The 18,100-nt window shown below is 44.1% G+C and overlaps 1 protein-coding gene across 1 annotated transcript; it reads right to left on the bottom strand.

Moving 5' to 3' along the window:
• Positions 1 to 346: 346 nt before the first annotated feature.
• Positions 347 to 1,281, bottom strand: LOC104662961 (putative ferritin heavy polypeptide-like 19). Its single transcript, XM_030934814.1, is given in 2 exon segments — positions 347 to 518; positions 520 to 1,281. Coding segments are annotated over 2 exon segments (792 nt in total). The 5' UTR covers positions 1,140 to 1,281.
• Positions 1,282 to 18,100: the final 16,819 nt, after the last annotated feature.

Below are 18,100 nucleotides of genomic sequence, written 5' to 3'. Positions count from 1 at the left end.
ACCACTAGGATGAATTCCATACCATGCTTTATACCTTACCATGCATACGCACCCACAGATGCCATGGCCCAAGACTGCACACCCCACCCAACCCCATCCACCCCACCCATCTCACCCCACCCTACCCCACCTCACCCCACCCCATCCCACATGCCCTCAGAGTTTATAAGGGGAAGACTGATGTGTTTTCCAGGGACCCATAGAATACCTTTTCCCTCCACCCCCGCAGATCCTGAGCTGCATGCAGATGGGGCAGAGCTGAGTGGAGAGACTGCTGGATACCTACTTTAAACCTGCATGGGGATGTGCCCGGATTCCTAAAAGGTGAGAGTGTTGCAGACACGCATCAACTGGGCACCTTTACTGCTTTGAGAACAGGTAAGTTTATTGCCAACAGCGGGAAAACTGAGAGGAGAAAACTGAAGAGAACGTTCTGAAAGGGCAACATGGACGCCCCGCCTGGTGGCCGTACCCGGGGAAGGCACCCCGTGGCTGCGGGGCCCCTCTGGGCTCGTGTCTTTCTCGCTGCGGCCCAGGGTGAGCTTGTCAAAGAGGTACTCTGCCAGGCCTGCTTCCGGTGGGGGCCCCATCTTGCGCAGGTTGCTCAGGTAGCCACCCAGCTCTTTGATGGTCTTGGCCTGCTGGTTCAGGAAGTGGTTCTCCAGAAAGTCGCACAGGTGGGGGTCGCCGTTCTGCTTGGCCAGCTGGTGCAGCTCCAGGAGACTCTTGTTGACTTTCTTCTCCAGGTCGAAGGCGCACTCCATGGCCTGGAGCCCGCTCTCCCAGCCTTGACGCTCTGGCTTCCTGATGTCGTGAAGGCAGATGCGGCCACCCCGCAGGTTCTGCAGCCTCATCAGCTCCTGGGCATGCTCCCTTTTCTCCTGCGACTGGCGCAGGAAGTAGCGGTTAAAGTGCTCCAGGGCCTCGTCGTCCTGATCAAAGTAGGAGGCCATGGACAGGTACATGTAGGAGGCGTGGAGCTCCAGGGTGATGTGGGTGTTGACGGCGGCCTCACAGCTGGGGTGGTGGTACCGTTGCACCTGTGACAGCAGGCCCAGGGCCGGCAGCGTGGGCGCGGGGAGCAAGAGGGGAAAGCGGTGGGGTCGCCAGGGGCCCGGAGCGTGTAGCGGTGTTGGCATGGGCAGTGGCGGCGGCGGCGGGGGCCTCGGAGCACCACCATGGTGGACGACGGCGGCCGCTGGCGGAGGGCGGTGCCCTCCAAGCCAGGCGGTGGTGTGGTCGGAGGCTCTGCGGAGGGACCCGAAGTGGGCGGTGGAGACCGTTATCGGGGGACGGGCGCGAACCGTCGGGCAGGCGTGGGGTGGTGCGGAGCCGCGCTGGCCTTCCGACAGGTGGTGGGGGTGGGGGAGTGCGCTGAGTTCCATGGGCGGCCCGGGGAACTAAGCACTGTCAGTCCTCTGCGCTACGTCAATTCTGCAGTAACTTTTCTAGTGTCCAAGGACTTTCGCCTGTCCCCTGATTGTTCCCCTCTATGACAGCTTGTTCTCATTTTTTTTTTTTTTTTTTTTTTTTTTTTTTTTTTTTTTTTTGAGACGGAGTCTTGCTCTGCCGCCCAGGCTGGAGTGCAGTGGCCGGATCTCAGCTCACTGCAAGCTCCGCCTCCCGGGTTCACGCCATTCTCCTGTCTCAGCCTCCCGAGTAGCTGGGACTACAGGCGCCCACCTCGTCGCCCGGCTAGTTTTTTGTATTTTTTTAGTAGAGACGGGGTTTCACCGTATTAGCCAGGATGGTCTCGATCTCCTGACCTCATGATCCGCCCGTCTCGGCCTCCCAAAGTGCTGGGATTACAGGCTTGAGCCACCGCGCCCGGCCAGCTTGTTCTCATTTTATAAACCTCTTGTCTTTCTTAAACTCTGAGAGTATGTTCTGGTAACGTTTTCTTCTGTTTCCTGTATTATATCCTTTTTTCCCTCCTCCAGAATTAGTTATATTTGTGCATCTTCCTCACTTTCCCTAAATATCTAGAAAATGTTTGTCCGTTCATGATTGGAATCAAGGACTGGGTTAGCCTCGGTGACGAGCATGGATCTAATGCACAGTGGTGAGTCTGCATGACCAATAGGATTCTCCCATGAACAGGAGGGTGGAGTGTGTCAATTAGGGAGTGGTCATCTCCTTTGGAGATAAAGGTATAGAGCTCCCATGCAGAGTAGGAACTATTCCAAATGCCCAAAGCATGGCATTTCTCTGGCATTGGAAGACTTTAGTGAATCTGTCTTCTAGGTAGATGTCAGCTTCCCTTTAAATGCTCATCCATGTCTGCTGCACCCTGAAGCTTAATTCTCTCTGCAGGAGAGATGTCTCCACATTATAGCGAATGTGATTTCAGATATGTTTTGAGGATCAAAGCTTAAACACCAGAGTAAAGACTCCGTTTTTAAAATTTACTTTGAAAAGTCCTCTATGTTCACGGTTTTAGGTACTCAATAACTAATCCTCATGTATTCCCTGCTGAATTTAAAACCAATTAGTAGGCACAGGACTCAGCTCACTGAAGAACAAGCTTAGGTCTGTAGCAAAATGAACTTGCTAGTACTTTTCAAATCTTCCAATTAGAGAAACTCACTGTGGCAGAATGACTTCATCAAAGCTTATTTGTTTTCATCTTGGTCCACAAGTAACCATATTTTTTGAACTACTTTTGTGATTTCATGGGGTCATGTACTGATTTCTGGCTATTGGAATAAGAAAATAAGTGATGTATGGCTAAATAAGGCCTAGTTTATAGGACACACCCTGTGCAATCAATGTCTTGTGTGAAGAGGAGGAACAGACCCTACAATATAACATATCCAATTTGGAGAAGGAGGCTGGAACTTTGGATAACGTGTGGAAAATGTCCCCTCATCATTGTCACCACCAACTTGCACTGGACCTTGATAAAAACAAAAAATAAAGATTTACTTTAAAAGCTAAAGAGATTAGGAACATTTGTTACAGGAGCTAGCCTCTTCTAATTAATCAAACTAATTAGTCAAAGAAGGTACTGGATAACCACAGGCTGTACCCACAGGGTCCTGTAGGGTCCTGTAGGCTTATGGCACTGGAGTGCATTCCAGGATACACACACACACACACACACACACACACACACACACACACACACACATATATATATATATATATATATATATATATATCCTTCTCCTTTTTTCCTTCTGGAGAGTGAAATTTAAAATCCCTCATTGGCCAGGCATGGCAGCTTACCTCTGTAATCTCAGCACTTTGGGAAGCCAAGGCAGGCAGATTGCTGGAACCCAGGAGTTCAAGTCCATCCTGGGCAACATGATGAAACCCACCTCTACAAAAAATTTTGAAAAATAGGCATGGTGGCACACACCTGTAGTCCCAGCTACTCAGGAATCTGAGGTGGGAGAATGGCCTGAGCCCAGGAAGTCGAGGCTGCAGTGAGCCGTGATATCCCCACTGCATTCCAGTGTAGGCAACAGGAATGAGAGACGCAGTCTCCAAAAGGAAAAGAAAAATGAAGAATCCCTCATGGACTCTTGAAGATCAAGGAAAAAGGTTTTCCTTCTGTCTCGATGTCCGGAATAAAATCAGGCTGGTCCTTGGGTAACTAACCTTAAGCCAGGAACACAAAGCACAGGGGCAGAGATCACGACTATCTGATCCCAGAACCAGTCAGCTGTGGTGAGGAAGGTGGGACATGTAGTAACAAAAAGCTCTCCTGGAACCACATACCTGGAATCAGTGTTTGTGTGGAGCAGTTCCCCAGAAAAGGGGAATGCTAGTTCCAGGACTGGTAGTGGGAGGCTAAGCAGGTGGTACCACAGATAGTACCATTCAGTCTTCCCTACTGAGCCGTGAGGTCTGCAGAGTTAGGAGGTTCCCACGTCTGTCTGTGTTTCCCACACTGCACACCATGCCGGCGCTTAGCACATTCTTCTCCTTTGGAAAGGAGTACAGTGAGGAAGAAGCAACAAAAATGGGCTAGGAAAGCAAAGGAACAAATTGTTGGAGGTATCTGTGAGAATGGAAGTGTGGTCAACTCCCAATTACAAATGTGAAATGCCTTTGGGCAGCATGTTGCCTCAATGCTCTCTGTGAGGCCGAGCGTTAAGGAGCATGGCCACAGTGAGTACGGGTTAATAAAGTTGACCAGGGGCTGGGCAGGGTGGCTCACATCTGTAATCCCAGCACTTTGGGAGGCCAAGGCGGGTGGGTCACCTGAGGTCAGGAGTTTGAGACCAGCCTGGCCACCATGGTGAAACTCCGTCTCTACTAAACATACAAAAAAGTAGTCGTGTACGGTGGCATGCGCCTGTAATTCCAGCTATTTGGGAGGCTGAGGCAGGAGAATCTCTTGAACCTGGGAGGCGGGGGTTACAGTGAGCCGAGATTGGGCCATTGCACTCCAGCCTGGGCAACAAGAGTGAAACTCCGTCTCACAAAAAAAAAGAAAAAAAAAAGAAGGTGGTGAGGAAGCCAGTCTCAGCTCTGTCACCAGAGAAGTAGATGATTTAATGAGTCCGTACCAGACTAGATGATTTCCTACATTCTTGGGAATCCTCATAATTTTGTGAGGTAAGAATGGTTATTGTACCCGTGAGAAATCTGTGATCCTAAATATAAAACCTTTGCCCAAGATGATACAGAAACAGAATTCAATGTCAGTGCTGATGCTCAACTAGAACTGTGGGACCACAGTCAGGTTTCCAATGAAATGCAGTGTAATGAGGTTGCTGGGTCATATAATATCTCATGGCCTCTCTCTGCTTTAGTGAGCACAAAGATATGTAGAGAGAAGCAGAAAGTAGCTGCTGTGATTCCGTAACAGCACAAACTACCGCCCTCTCTTGCCAAGTGTTCCTGGGACAGCCCTTTCCTCTGGCAAGGTCAACTTTCTCCTACGCAACTTCACAGAACAAATGCTCGTTTTTCAATTTCTGCTGGGAAATGAGTTTAAGTAAATTGTTTTTAAAAATGTGAGGCTATAGTTTGAGATAGAACAAAGCTTTTCCTCAGGAGGCTGCCAAGCCTCTCTTCGTGGATGGGATGAGGAGTTTAGGCTTTTTATCACTCCTCTGATGTGCTAACCAACACTTTAGGATTATGCTTGATTTACATACTGTGTCTGCATTTTAGGTGGCATTTCTTTATAAAGTGTTGGTCCCCCATCCTTGTACAATGGGGATAATCAGCATTTAACTATAAGAGTACAGCTGATGCTTGGATTGCCTTTCCTGGTAGGATTAAAATACATTTTATTTAGCACCCTACTCCTTCTCCAAAACTCTTGTTCCTTGGTCAATTTTCTGAATAACTGGTGCTATCTGTGTCTGATTATTTCTAACTTGACTGTAATTATGTGACTTCTCATGAAGATATTCTTCCTTCCTCCATCTCTTAACAATTTGCTGCACAGAAGTCCCAAATAATTGTTTACTGGTTACAGACACCTCTTTGGCTTATGTAGACCAGCAATTCTCAAACGCGATCCATAAGTCTCCCCACTGAATTTTCGAGTCTGTTGGTGCAGGGTAGGGGTGATATGAAAGACAATTTTCAGGGTCCATATTCTGCATTTAATGTTCAACAAGAGAATCAGCTTCATTTCGTTCAGAAACTAGCACACAGAGCAATGGGAATCATCACTGATCCTAAATGCTCTCCTGATAATTATTTTGTGATTGAGTCCATATGCTTCAAAGCTGAAATACCTTCATTCCATGTTTTATTCTAGAAGGATTTCAAATGGATGACTCTGTCACTCGTAGTAGGAGACTGTGACTCTCTCATGGAGAGTTCTAGTCTAGCAGTGGCCACAGTACCTCTTTACTGCTTGTCAAATCACCCATTTTATCCAATGAAGAGTGTGAAAGAGGAGTGATATGGTTTGGTTCTGTGTCCCCACTGAAATCTAATCTTGAACATAATCCCCACCTGTTGAGGGAGGGACATGGTGGGAGTGATTGGATCATGGGAGCAGTTTCCCCCATGTTGTTCTCTTGATAGTGAGGGAGTTCTCACAAGATCTGATGGTTTTAAAAGTGACAGTTTCACTTGCACTTTCTCTCCTGCTGCATGTAAGACATGCCTTGCTTCCCCTTTGCCTTCTGCCATGATTGGAAGTTTCCTGAGGCTTCCCCAGCCGTGCAGAACTCTTTTGTTTATAAATTACTCATTCTCAGTATCTTTATAGCAGTGTGAGAATGGACTACTATAGATTACTGGTACTGGCAGAATGGGGTACTGCTATAAAGATATCCTGAAAATATGGAAGCAACTTTGGAACTGGGTAACAGGCAGAGGTTGGAACAGTTTGGTGGGCTTGGAAGAAGACAAGAAAATGTTGGAAAGTTTGGAACTGCCTAGAGACTTGTTGAATGGTCTTGATCAAAATGCTGATAGTGATATGGATAATGAAGTCCAGGCTGAGATAGAAAAGAAAAACCCATTTTCTGAGGAGAAATTCAAGCTGGCTGCACAAATTTGCAAACACAACAAGGAGCCATATGTTAATAGCCAAGACAATGGGGAAAATGTCTCCAGTGCATGTCAGAGATCTTCACAACAGCCCCGCCCATCATAGGCCCAGAGGCCTAAGAAGGAAAACTGGTTTCATGAGCAGGGCCCAGGGCCCTGCTGCTCTGTGCGGCCTCAGGGTATGGTGCCCTTCATTCCAGCTGATCCAGCTCCAGCTTCAGCTAAAAGGGGCCAAGGTAGAGAGCTCAGGCAGTTGCTTCAGATGGTGCAAGCCCCAAGCCTTGGCACCTTCCACATGGTGTTGGGCCTGCAGGAGCACAGAAGACAAGAGTTGAGCTTTGGGAGCCTCTGCCTAAACTTCAGAGGATGTATGGAAATGACTGGATGTCTAGGCAGAAGTCTGCTGCAGGGGTGAATCCCTCATGAGGAACTCTAGTGAGGCAATACAGAGGGGAAATGTGGGTTTGGAGCCCGCACACAGAGTCCCCACCGGGGCACTGCCTAGCGGAACTGTGAGAAGAGGGCCACCATCATCCAGACCTCGGAAGGGTAGATCCATCATCAGCTTGTATAGTGCACCTGGAAAAGCTGTAGGCACTCAACATCAGCCTGTGAAAGCGACTGCGGAGCTGTGCCCTGCAGAGCCACAGTGGTGGAGCTGTCCAAGGGCGTGGAAGCCCAATCCTTGCATCAGCATGCTCTGGATGTGAGATGTGGTGTCAAAGGAGATTTTGGAACTTTAAGATTTGATGACTGCCTGGGCATGTTTTGGACTTGCATGGGGCCTCTGGCTTCTTTGTTTTGGCCAATTTCTTTTTCCACTCAGATGGGAAAATTTACCCAATTCCTGTATTGTATCTTGAAAGTAACTAGCTTCCTTTTGATTTTACAGGCTTATAGGCAAAAGGGACTTGCCTTGCCTCAGATGAGACTTCAGGCTTGGACATTTGAATAAATGCTGGAAAGAGTTAAGACTTTGGTGGACCGTTGGGAAGGCATGATTGGTTTTGCAATGTGAAAAGCACATGAGATTTGGAGGGGTCAGGGGCCCGGTGATATGGTTTGGCTCTGTGTCCCCACCTAAATTTCTCATCTCAAATTGTAATCCTCAGGTGTTGAGGGAGGAACCTGGTGGGAGTGATTGGCTCATGGGGGCAGTTTCCCCAATGCTATTCTCATGACCATGAGGAAGTTCTCGTAAGATCTTCATTGCCAAAAGCAGTGTTATGAATAAAGTTAACTTTGGAAATTAAATTTAAGTCATTTTTGCATTGCCAGTTAACATTTCTAAGAATAGAATAACCATGTTTCCTTCACATAAATCAAGTGTACACATTCTCCTAGACTTTTTTTCAAATCTCTGTTTACCCTTTTTCTGTGCAATAAAATATTTATGTATTTTTGTATTTATGTATTCTCTCATCAAGAGTGATGAATATTTTCTTAAGCTCACGTCATCCAACAATAGTGTTATTTAAATACTGGAAAAAGTTACCAGGCAAGCTTTTGTAATCTACTTAAAATATAGTATAATTGAGAGAAGCACATTTTACTTTTTATTTTTAATTTTCATGGGTATATAGTAGGTGTATATGGGGTACATAGGATATTTTGGTACAGACATGCAATGCATAAAAACATCATGGAAAATTGGGTATCTGTTTCCTCAAGCATTTATTATTTGTGTTAGAAACAATCCAATTATACTCTCAGTTATTTTTAAATATACACTTAAATTATTATTGACTATAGTCACCCTGTTGTGCTATCAAATACTAGGCTTTAATCATTCTTTCTATTTTTATGTACTCATTTACCATTCCTACCTCCCATCCCTGGCCTCCACTACCATTACCTTCCAGAATAGAAGGTAACCATCCTTCTATTCTCTATGCCCATGAGTTCAACTGTTTTGTTTTCTAGATGCCACAAATAAGTGAGAACATGCAAAGCGTGTCTTTATGTGCTCGGCTTATTTTGCTTAACATAATGAGCTCCAGTTCCATCTATGTTGTTGCAAATGACAGAATCTTATTCTTTTTTTATGGCTGAATAGTACCACATTGTGTAAATGTATCACATTTTCTTTATTCATTTATCTGTTGATGGATATGTAGGTTGCTTCCAAATCTTAGCTATTGTGAACAGGGCTGCAGCAAACATGGGAGTACAATATCTGTTTGACATACTTATTTCCTTTCTTTGGGTATATACCCAGCAATAGAATTGGGACTTGCATCCCAAGCCCAATAAGGCTGTGGTTTTTGTAGAGTAGTAGAGGTGCTGCCTTGGTGGTTTTGGATAAGATCCAGAAGAATTCTCTGGATTACCGACAGAGACACTTGGTCTTTTCCCTTACTTTCTCCTAAATATATGGAGTCTCCCTCTCTGTGCTGAGCCACCTTGAACTGGGGGTGTGGTGATGTAAGCACCCATGTAGCCACCACTGCTGGCAGTGTGCCGGGTCAGACCTCTAGCCAGCACAGCACTGTACCTTGCTCAAGGTCCTTCCCTTCAGAGTGGCAAAAAACTGACTTCTTATGTAAGCTATTAGTGTGAGGAAGAATAAACTAAAATTGATTCTCAATTTCTTTTGATTACTAGCACAAAAAAGACTTATGGAATTTAAAACTTTATACTAAATTCAACAATAAATGTAAAACAACTAAAGTTATTTTTTTTTCAATATTTATGTGTTTAAACTATGTGTAAAATGATCTTCTGGGCCGGGCGCGGTGGCTCAAGCCTGTAATCCCAGCACTTTGGGAGGCCAAGGCGGGCGGATCACAAGGTCAGGAGATCGAGACCATCCTGGCTAACACGGTGAAACCCCGTCTCTACTAAAAAGTACAAAAAACTAGCCGGGCGAGGTGGCGGGCGCCTGTAGTCCCAGCTACTCGGGAGGCTGAGGCAGGAGAATGGCGTAAACCTGGGAGGCGGAGCTTGCAGTGAGCTGAGATCCAGCCACTGCACTCCAGCCTGGGCGACAGAGCGAGACTCCGTCTCAAAAAAAAAAAAAAAAAAAAAAAAATGATCTTCTGTATTCTACCTTGATTACATTTTGGGGGCATGAATTGTTTCTTAATTATGGACAATTTCAAAACATATAAATTCTCATGTTGTCATCTCACAGCTTTAAAAATTATTACCTCATGGCAAACTTTCTCACCTTCTACCTGATACATTATTTTGAAGAAAATCAAGGACATTATATCATTTCATTCATAAATATTTCTTGATATATTTCTCCAAATGATAACTCCTTTTTATATTAAAAATTACCACACTCCCATTAATTTTGTTTTCAGATTACGGATTTGTGATTATAAAGTCAATACAATCACTTTCAAAGATGAAAATTTTGTTGTTAGAAAAAAATATGTGTATTTTATTCTGTGTGATTGTTGCTGAGATAATGTTTTATGCCAATTAGCAGTTATGTGAGACACCACTCTAAAAAGCAAAGCACTGCAGTCAGCAAAGGATCAGGAATTATGTTTTCCCCTATTTTGATGGGAAAAATACAACTGTAGAGTTACATACAAGCCAACATAGAGCTACTAAATGTTATATATAAAGTTTTGGTGTCGCAAAAGAAATAGCACTCGAATATAAAATTTCCTTTTAATTCTTAGCAAGACAAGTTACTTCTATAGAAGGGTGCATGCTTACACATGGAGCAATGGTGAGCACACACTTGGACAAGGGAGAGGAAGGGGTTCTTATCCCTGACGCACATGGCCCCTGCTGCTGTGTCATTCCCCTATTGGCTAGGGTTAGACTGCACAGGCTAAACTAATTCTGACTGGCTAATTTAAAAAGAGTGACAGAGTGAGTGGTTTGGCAGGAAAAATGGTTATGACAGAGCAAGTAATCGGAATGAGTCAGGGTGGAGCAGATGATTGAAATGAGTCAGGGTGGAGCAGGTTATAGAAAAAGGTTGCTTTATAAGGAAGTTTAAAAGTAGAAGGTAAAGAATTGAACATACTGACATATTGATTATTTGAAAATAAATTTAGAACTCATATCTAACAACCCCTCCCCTCGTGTTTCCTTACAGCTTTCTTTTCAAACCTTTTTTAAACATGTCTTGGTTTAGTTGTTTTGCTTGATTTTCCAAAAGAAGAAGCTTCTCTGGATAAGGTGGAGGATAGTTAAGGGAGGTTTTAGTATGTGCCGTTTTTATGAGCTTCTGCATCAACCTATGGATGCATGGTATGACACAGCACCTGACAAGAATAAGTACGCCCATTATGGCTGCAAGGGAAGTAACAATTGAGGCTATTATTCCTTTCCATTTACTGAACTACTTTTCTAGCCATCCTGTAAAGGGGTCATTTACCCCTGAGTTGTTGGCTAACTCATTGGACAGAGCAATCAGACCTTGCAATGCCTTTGTTATCCTTCCGTCAGGGGCGGTGTTGTTTGGGAGGAAGGTACAACATTGAGTTTTAATCATGACGCAAACTCCTCCTCTTTCTGCTAATATCATGTCTAAGACTATCCTATTTTCCCAAGCCATCTTGCTAGTAGCCCCTAATTGTTCAGCTATTCCTTTAACAGCATCTCTAGTGTAGTTAATAATCACTGTTGGTTGTAGTAGATGTAGTTTATCCAATCTACATTTTTATTTTATTTTATTTTATTTTATTTTTTTTTTTGAGACGGAGTCTCGCTCTGTCGCCCAGGCTGGAGTGCAGTGGCCGGATCTCAGCTCACTGCAAGCTCCGCCTCCCGGGTTCACGCCATTCTCCTGCCTCAGCCTCCCGAGTAGCTGGGACTACAGGCGCCTGCCAGGTCGCCCGGCTAGTTTTTTTTTTTTTGTATTTTTAGTAGAGACGGGGTTTCACCATGTTAGCCAGGATGGTCTTGATCTCCTGACCTCGTGATCCGCCCGTCTCGGCCTCCCAAAGTGCTGGGATTACAGGCTTGAGCCACCGCGCCCGGCCTCTACATTTTTATTAATTGTTACCTACCAAAATATTGACTTAAATCCTGCAGCTATTTGATTTTGTGTTTTAAATTGATCTGGTATTCCCCGTGGGACTCCAATTGTGTCTAAATAGATGTGAGAGTCTAAAGACCCATAAGGGGCTTCTCTCGCTTTACATTGTCTTATTTTTCCTTCCTCTGGTTGATGAAATGCCAGGGTGAAAGGGATAGCCAATTGGACTGAAGCATAAGTGCCACTCCAGTTATTTGGCAGTGTCCAGTAAAGGTTCACCACAATACCACCACACATCCGTTCACAGATGAACAAGGGCTGACTGATTGATAAGCTCTTGAAAATTCTGAAGCTCACTGCATCCCTTCAGGTCTCCAAGGAATGCTGAGTTTCCTCCCTGTCATGGGAGACACGAAGTGAACTTAGTGTTGGGAGACAGAAGCTGGATGGCCCCCGGGGGCCGACCCACAGGGTGCCAGACTTCGGGATATAGCAGAGAGAGCTTGGCACAATTTATTATTCCAGGCTGTAGAAATCTAGAAAAGAGCTACCATGCAACCCACACCCGGTCAAATGGAGGACCACTTTAGTAGAAAGGGGAATCTGGGCCTCTGGCCTGCTGTGGGCACAAGCATAACAATTGCTTTTGTTTAACGTGTGGACAGAATATTTTATCCATTCCAACCAGGCATTTGCATCTTGGTATCCTGTCCTAATTGCCAAAGTTTGTTTTAAGTCTTTAACTTTTACAATAGCTATCTTGGTCTTGTCGTTAGATGGAGGAGGAGCAATTGTTCCATTGTGAGAGGTTTTGGAAGAAGGCTTAGAGGAAGGTGCAGGCAGTGGGGGATCAAATAAATGCATTTTAAAGAATCTAATAGGGTTTGTCCCTGAAACCTCAGCCCCTATACCATAAAACCGGCTTAAGGAAGGGAACTGGCTTAGAAAAGGGAGAGAACTTTGAGGGTTTGAGATAATAAACTGCATAGAATTACACTGGTTTAGCTGACAGGAGGGAGGGAGGGCTGTCCTTCTAGTATAATGAATTTTATACTAATTCATTATACTATATAATGAATTTTATACTAGGTTTTAGGAAATTATAAAAACCAGTTGGGGCAGTCCATTCTTGCTCTTTAGTGGTCCACAGGACGTAGGACTAACTATGGCATAAAAGCTCTACATTGGGGAGCAAGACTCCTGGTTGACACTGGGATCTTTATCAAAATCTCCCCAGATTAAATGGTGCCAGTTCACTAATGCCCAGTCTGAGGAGAGTCAGGAGGAACAGCGGTACTTTTCTGAAGTAAAGAGCTGTCTTTGACTTGGCAAGCCCCCACAGGGTATAACAAGGCAAGCATTAAATGCAAATAGTTTGAGGCAACATTGACTTGGTTATGTTAATAACTAAATGGTCAGCAATAGAGCAAGGAAAGAAGAAAGAGTAATAGAATAGATGAGAGTTAAATTTTTCTTAGCTTTAGTTTGGTAGGGTTTTTCCCTGGGACCATGGCCCACGACTCTGGAGGGGGCGGCACTTTCTTGACTCGGGTGTGATGAGTCCATCCCCTTTCCACTGTACAAACAGCAGTCTCGGTAGTTAGCAGAAAAAGGCAGGGTCCTTCCCAGACTGGCTTGAGTTTTCCTTCTTTCCACCCTTTGATGAGAACGTGATCCTCAGGCTGGTGCTGGTTTACTGGAAATTCTAGGGGTGTACATGTGCTAAAACACTTTTAGTTTTGAGGGAAAGGAAAGTGGAAGACAAACCAAGTATATAATTTCTAAGAAATTGACCTTTTGTTTTAAATGTGGGGACATCAGCAGTGGACTTTATAGCCTTTCGTGCTTTCTTATTGAGAAGTTTCCTTTAGCACCAATTTTTATTAGTTTTTAGACCAAAGAAAGCCAAACACCATTTTATATTTGACAGTGCTTCCTGTATGATCTTTATACCAGATAAGCTAAATTTCACCTTTATATTAGTGTGTTATTAATGTTAAACTCAATTTTAATAAAACCTTGTAGACATATTTATCCAATTTTAACATCTGACCATAAGGTAAGATTTTTATGGACTCTTTTCAACCTATTATAATTTTTGTTAAAGAGCAGGTTAGTGCTTTAAGAAAAACCTGTTGTGCTTTTATTTTAATGTCCAGTTCACAGAAAAACCAGATGATACCTCTTTAACTTTAGCCAATATGTTTACACACAGAATTTCCTTTACATTAATGTTTCAAAACTTGCTTAAACCTTTAAAACAATATATAGATATATTTTTAACCTTTTAATGTAGGTAGAAATCCACATTCTTATGCCTCCTTATAATCCTTTTACCAAAGGTATATTTTACTTTCCATATACATCTTGCACATAAACTGTTTCTTCAGTAGTTTTACATTCAGGAGGCCTAATTACTTTTAAATTATACAACATTTCTTGCATAAATTCCCTTTTATGACTTTTTTTCCCGACTTTCACAGATAATTCTTCAACATGTCTCAACTTTCTGACTTGTTGCAAACATCCCTTTCTTTAAGCAACCAGTTAACGTATTTTAGGACAAGAATTTACCATATAACATTCTTTTTACATAAATTCTCCTCCTTTTTTTTTTCCCAAAGATGGTAACCATTCTTTTCCAAAGTGAACTTCCTTCATGTCTATTGACTAGACTGCCTAAGGCCACAAGATTAGAAGTTAGGATAATACATGCTACACTGTTAACTTTTAGCAAACTTTACTTTTTGTTGAAAACTTTGTTAAGTTTAGGATTTCAATTATCCTTTGCTATTAATAAGATCTTGCTTAGTCCAACTTAAGTTATAATTGGTATAGATGGTTCCTTCCTGGTTCTGTAAGTACTTTAAGGCTTGGCTGAATGCAAACAGCTCCCACATTTAAGTAGACCAATTTTTTTTTTTTTTTTTTTTTTTTTTTGAGACGGAGTCTCACTCTGTCGCCCAGGCTGGAGTGCAGTGGCTGGATCTCAGCTCACTGCAAGCTCCACCTCCTGGGTTTACGCCATTCTCCTGCCTCAGCCTCCCCAGTAGCTGGGACTACAGGCGCCCGCCACCTCGCCCGGCTAGTTTTTTGTATTTTTTTTTTTCAGTAGAGATGGGGTTTCACCGTGTTAGCCAGGATGGTCTCGATCTCCTGAGCTCGTGATCCGCCCTTCTTGGCCTCCCAAAGTGCTGGGATTACAGGCGTGAGCCACCGCGCCCGGCCTAGACCAATTATTAGGCAATTTTCCTAATTCTGCTTTTACAAGAGTTTCCCTATTAATTACTGAATACCTATTGTGTCTTTTTCCCACGATCCTTCGATCACTCAGGAGGAACCATCTATCTTCCTGTCCTGAAGGGAGTTCCTCATAGGTCTGGTTGGACCTTTGTATGGTAATTAATTAAGATTTAGATCCCCTGTTAAGAAACCTACTGAGTTAAGGGAATTATCAGTGGTTAATTTTAAATCATCTTTTTCTAACAGAATAGCCCCACACTTTAAGATTTTTGAGTTAGTAGGATACTTTTTTGCTTTGTTTTTTTTTTCTTTCCCTTAGGATAGTTCTGAACTGGTGAGGTGTGCTCACAATGAGGTTTCCTCTAAAAGTTATTTTTCTACTTTCTACTTTCTTCTGCTACCAAAGCAGTTGCTGCTATAGATTGAATTCATTTGGGCCATCTGTTGGTTACTGGGTTAAGGATTTTTGATAGGAAGGCTACAGGTTGTCAGTGGCCTCAGTGCTTTCGGGCTATGCCCTTGTTTACACTGACAACAAGGTGGTATTGGAGTGTTATAGTGTCACAGAGAAGACCTTCAATTATCAATTGTAGGTTTTAAATTTACCCTGGCTTTTAAAGGAATAGGGTACATTGTTTTCTCTTTACTACTTCTCTCTCTCTTTCTTTCTTTCTCTCTGACTTTCTATTTCTCTCTCTCTGACTCCCTCTTTGTCTGCCTATCTCCTCCTCTCTCTCTCTCTGCCTCTCTCTCTCTCTTTCTTTTTCCTCTCTCTCTGTTTCCCCTCTCTCTCTCTCTTCTCTGCTGGTCTTTCCCTGCCTCTGCCAACCACTTATGCTGCTGTTCTCCCCTCTCCCTTCCCTTTTACCCCGGAGACTAAAAGTTCCTCTGAGGAGGAGACAACATTAGACCATTAGACGGGGGCGGGGGCGGGCGTCAACAAACACAGTAGCGAGCAGCTTCTGAATCTACTAAAAAGGTAATAACCTCACGTTTAGATCCCACCTCCAAATTTATCAAGGGCTCCCGGTGGGACTCAAGATAAAAGAGACAGAGCCCCTGACCCCTCTATTCTTCCTCGAAAGTTATGGGTGGAAGGGCTTCTTTCTCCTTTCTTAGTTCAGGACATCCTCTCTTGAAGTGGCCTGTTCTTCCACATCTATAGCACCTATCTTGTCCTTCCTCCCTCTTAGTTCTGGGATTCTTTAACCCTGCTCCCCTATACTCTTTAGGGGGCCTGGTAGACGAGGACCTTGGTCCTCCAGGTGGAGGCTGGGGTCCTTTAAAAGAGGGTTCGGACCCTTTATAGTTTCTGTCTCCCTGGAAACTGTCTAGAAGTACCTGGGTTTGGAGCCATCTGTTGGAAGGTGGAAAACATAAGTTTTGTCTTTTGTTTCTGTTTTTCTTCGTCCCTTTTCATGTATACTCACATATACTTTCTGAGCTTCCCTGAGAAGCTCACTTAGGGGACAGTCTTCCCAATTGTCTATCTTTTGTAACTTTTTTGAAATGTCTGGCCAACTTGTAGTGACAAATTGGAGTTTCAACATTCCTTGCCCAAGGGGATCATCCAAATTGAGGCCTGCATATTGCCTCATTTGCTCCCTTAGTCTGTCTAGGAAACTCATAGGTCCTTCATCCTTTTCCTGTTGTGTATCAAATGCTTTGGAAAGATTTCTGGTTCAGGGTACTGATTCCAAATTACTTTTATTATTATCTCCCTTAGGTCCTGCATATTTTCCTGGTGATCTGCACTGTTATTGTCCCACCGGGGGTCTCAGGCAGGGAATTTCTAGTCCGCAATGGGAACATTTTCACTGGGAAGGTGCTCATGTTCCCAAACTACCATAGCAGTGCTACAAATCATACTCCTTTCTTCCCCTGAAAAGAGGATGCCCAAGATGGACATTAACTCGACCCAAGTGTATAACTGAGGTCCTAAGAATTGGCCAATTTGGTCTGCCACTCCATAAGTGTCATCTAGTAGTGGTTTAAGTTCCTTTTTAAAATTCCGGACTTCTGAACTGGTTAAGGGAGCATTTACAAAGCCAGTGGCCCCCCCTCCTCGTGGTACCTCTTTCAAAGGGAAGAGGTCGGGACTGACCTCTTAGGTACAGAGGGAAATGGGAAATTCTGAATATCTTTTTTACATTGTGCTACCTCACGCTGGAGTCCTTTTAGAGAAGGGTCTTTAGGTTGGGAGGGAACGGGCTGGTGGGACGGTAATTCCCAAGAGTCACGGTTATAAGGAGGAGGGATAACGTGAGTAGAGAGGGAATTTGGAATGGGGTCTGAGGCGGCAGTGGCTGTCTGAGGGGAAAGATTGGGGACACTGAGTGGGGGAAGATAGTCTAGGGGAATCCCATGTGCTGGAGTCTTTAGGCATGAGAGCTGGCTCCTCTGACTTTTCATTTTGAGATGCCAGATTGGGTTCTTCTCTATTTGTTTTTAAGGGAAAAAGGAGGACAGGTCCTTGCCTCCAACAAAGGGCATTCCTAGTTCTTCTTGAGACACTAGACTTTTATCATTAACATATCAGATTAGAAGCTGACACATTACATCCTTATTCGATCCAGACTTTGGCCAGAAGATTGAGCGTTTAAGAAAGGGTCCTGAGTCCAAATAAAACAGCAATATTTTATCTTTTGTTGCTTTTTCCTATGTTTAGTCCTTTCATTATCCTTCCAGTGTTTTAGCATGAGACCTAGGGGACTTTCTGGGGGGATATCTTTGTTATCATCTTTATCACCCCTTGCTCCCTCTCTTGCTTGGGGCATTTCCCATCTTGATGGTTTTGGGGTAAGGTTCAAGGTTCAATTTCCCTTACTGATAATTTCTCACCTTTTGGGGTGAGGCTCAATTTCCCCCACTGGAAATTTCTTGCCTTTTCTAATCCTGGAGGTTCGTGTGAGGTTCAATCCCCACCAATGGGGATGTCTCGCTTCTTTTTAACCTCTAAGCCACCCCGGCCAAGGAGTACTTCACCTCCCGCCCCCCCCCCCCACCCAGTGGCTTTCTTACCTTGGTCCCGACCACCAACGGAATACTTTACCGGCTCCCGCGGCTTCTCCTTCCTTGGTCTGTGCACAGAGTCATTGCGGCAGTATGTGAGGATCCTTTAAGCTAGGTTGCTGGTCAGTTTTTTTGTTTTTGTTTTTTTTCCACGTTGCTGAGAGCTAGGGTTATTCCTCGCACTGGGTAGGTCTTGATTTCTCACCCCTGAGGCCACCACAAGGGGGCAGGGCTTGCCTCCTCCCGAGAGAGAACCAGAGACTGTCCCCAGAGGGGAATGTAATCACAGGCAAGCCCCCAAATTGTTATATGTATAAAGTTTTGGTGCCGCAAAAGAAATAGCACTCGAATATAAAATTTTCTTTTAATTCTCAGCAAGGCAAGTTACTTCTATAGAAGGGTGCACCCTTACAGATGGAGCAATGGTTAACA

This window comes from Rhinopithecus roxellana, chromosome 7, assembly GCF_007565055.1.
Source record: "Rhinopithecus roxellana isolate Shanxi Qingling chromosome 7, ASM756505v1, whole genome shotgun sequence".
Lineage (NCBI taxonomy): Eukaryota > Metazoa > Chordata > Mammalia > Primates > Cercopithecidae > Rhinopithecus > Rhinopithecus roxellana.
The sequence above is the reverse complement of the archived record's forward strand: the minus strand, read 5'-3'. Positions and strand labels throughout refer to the sequence as shown.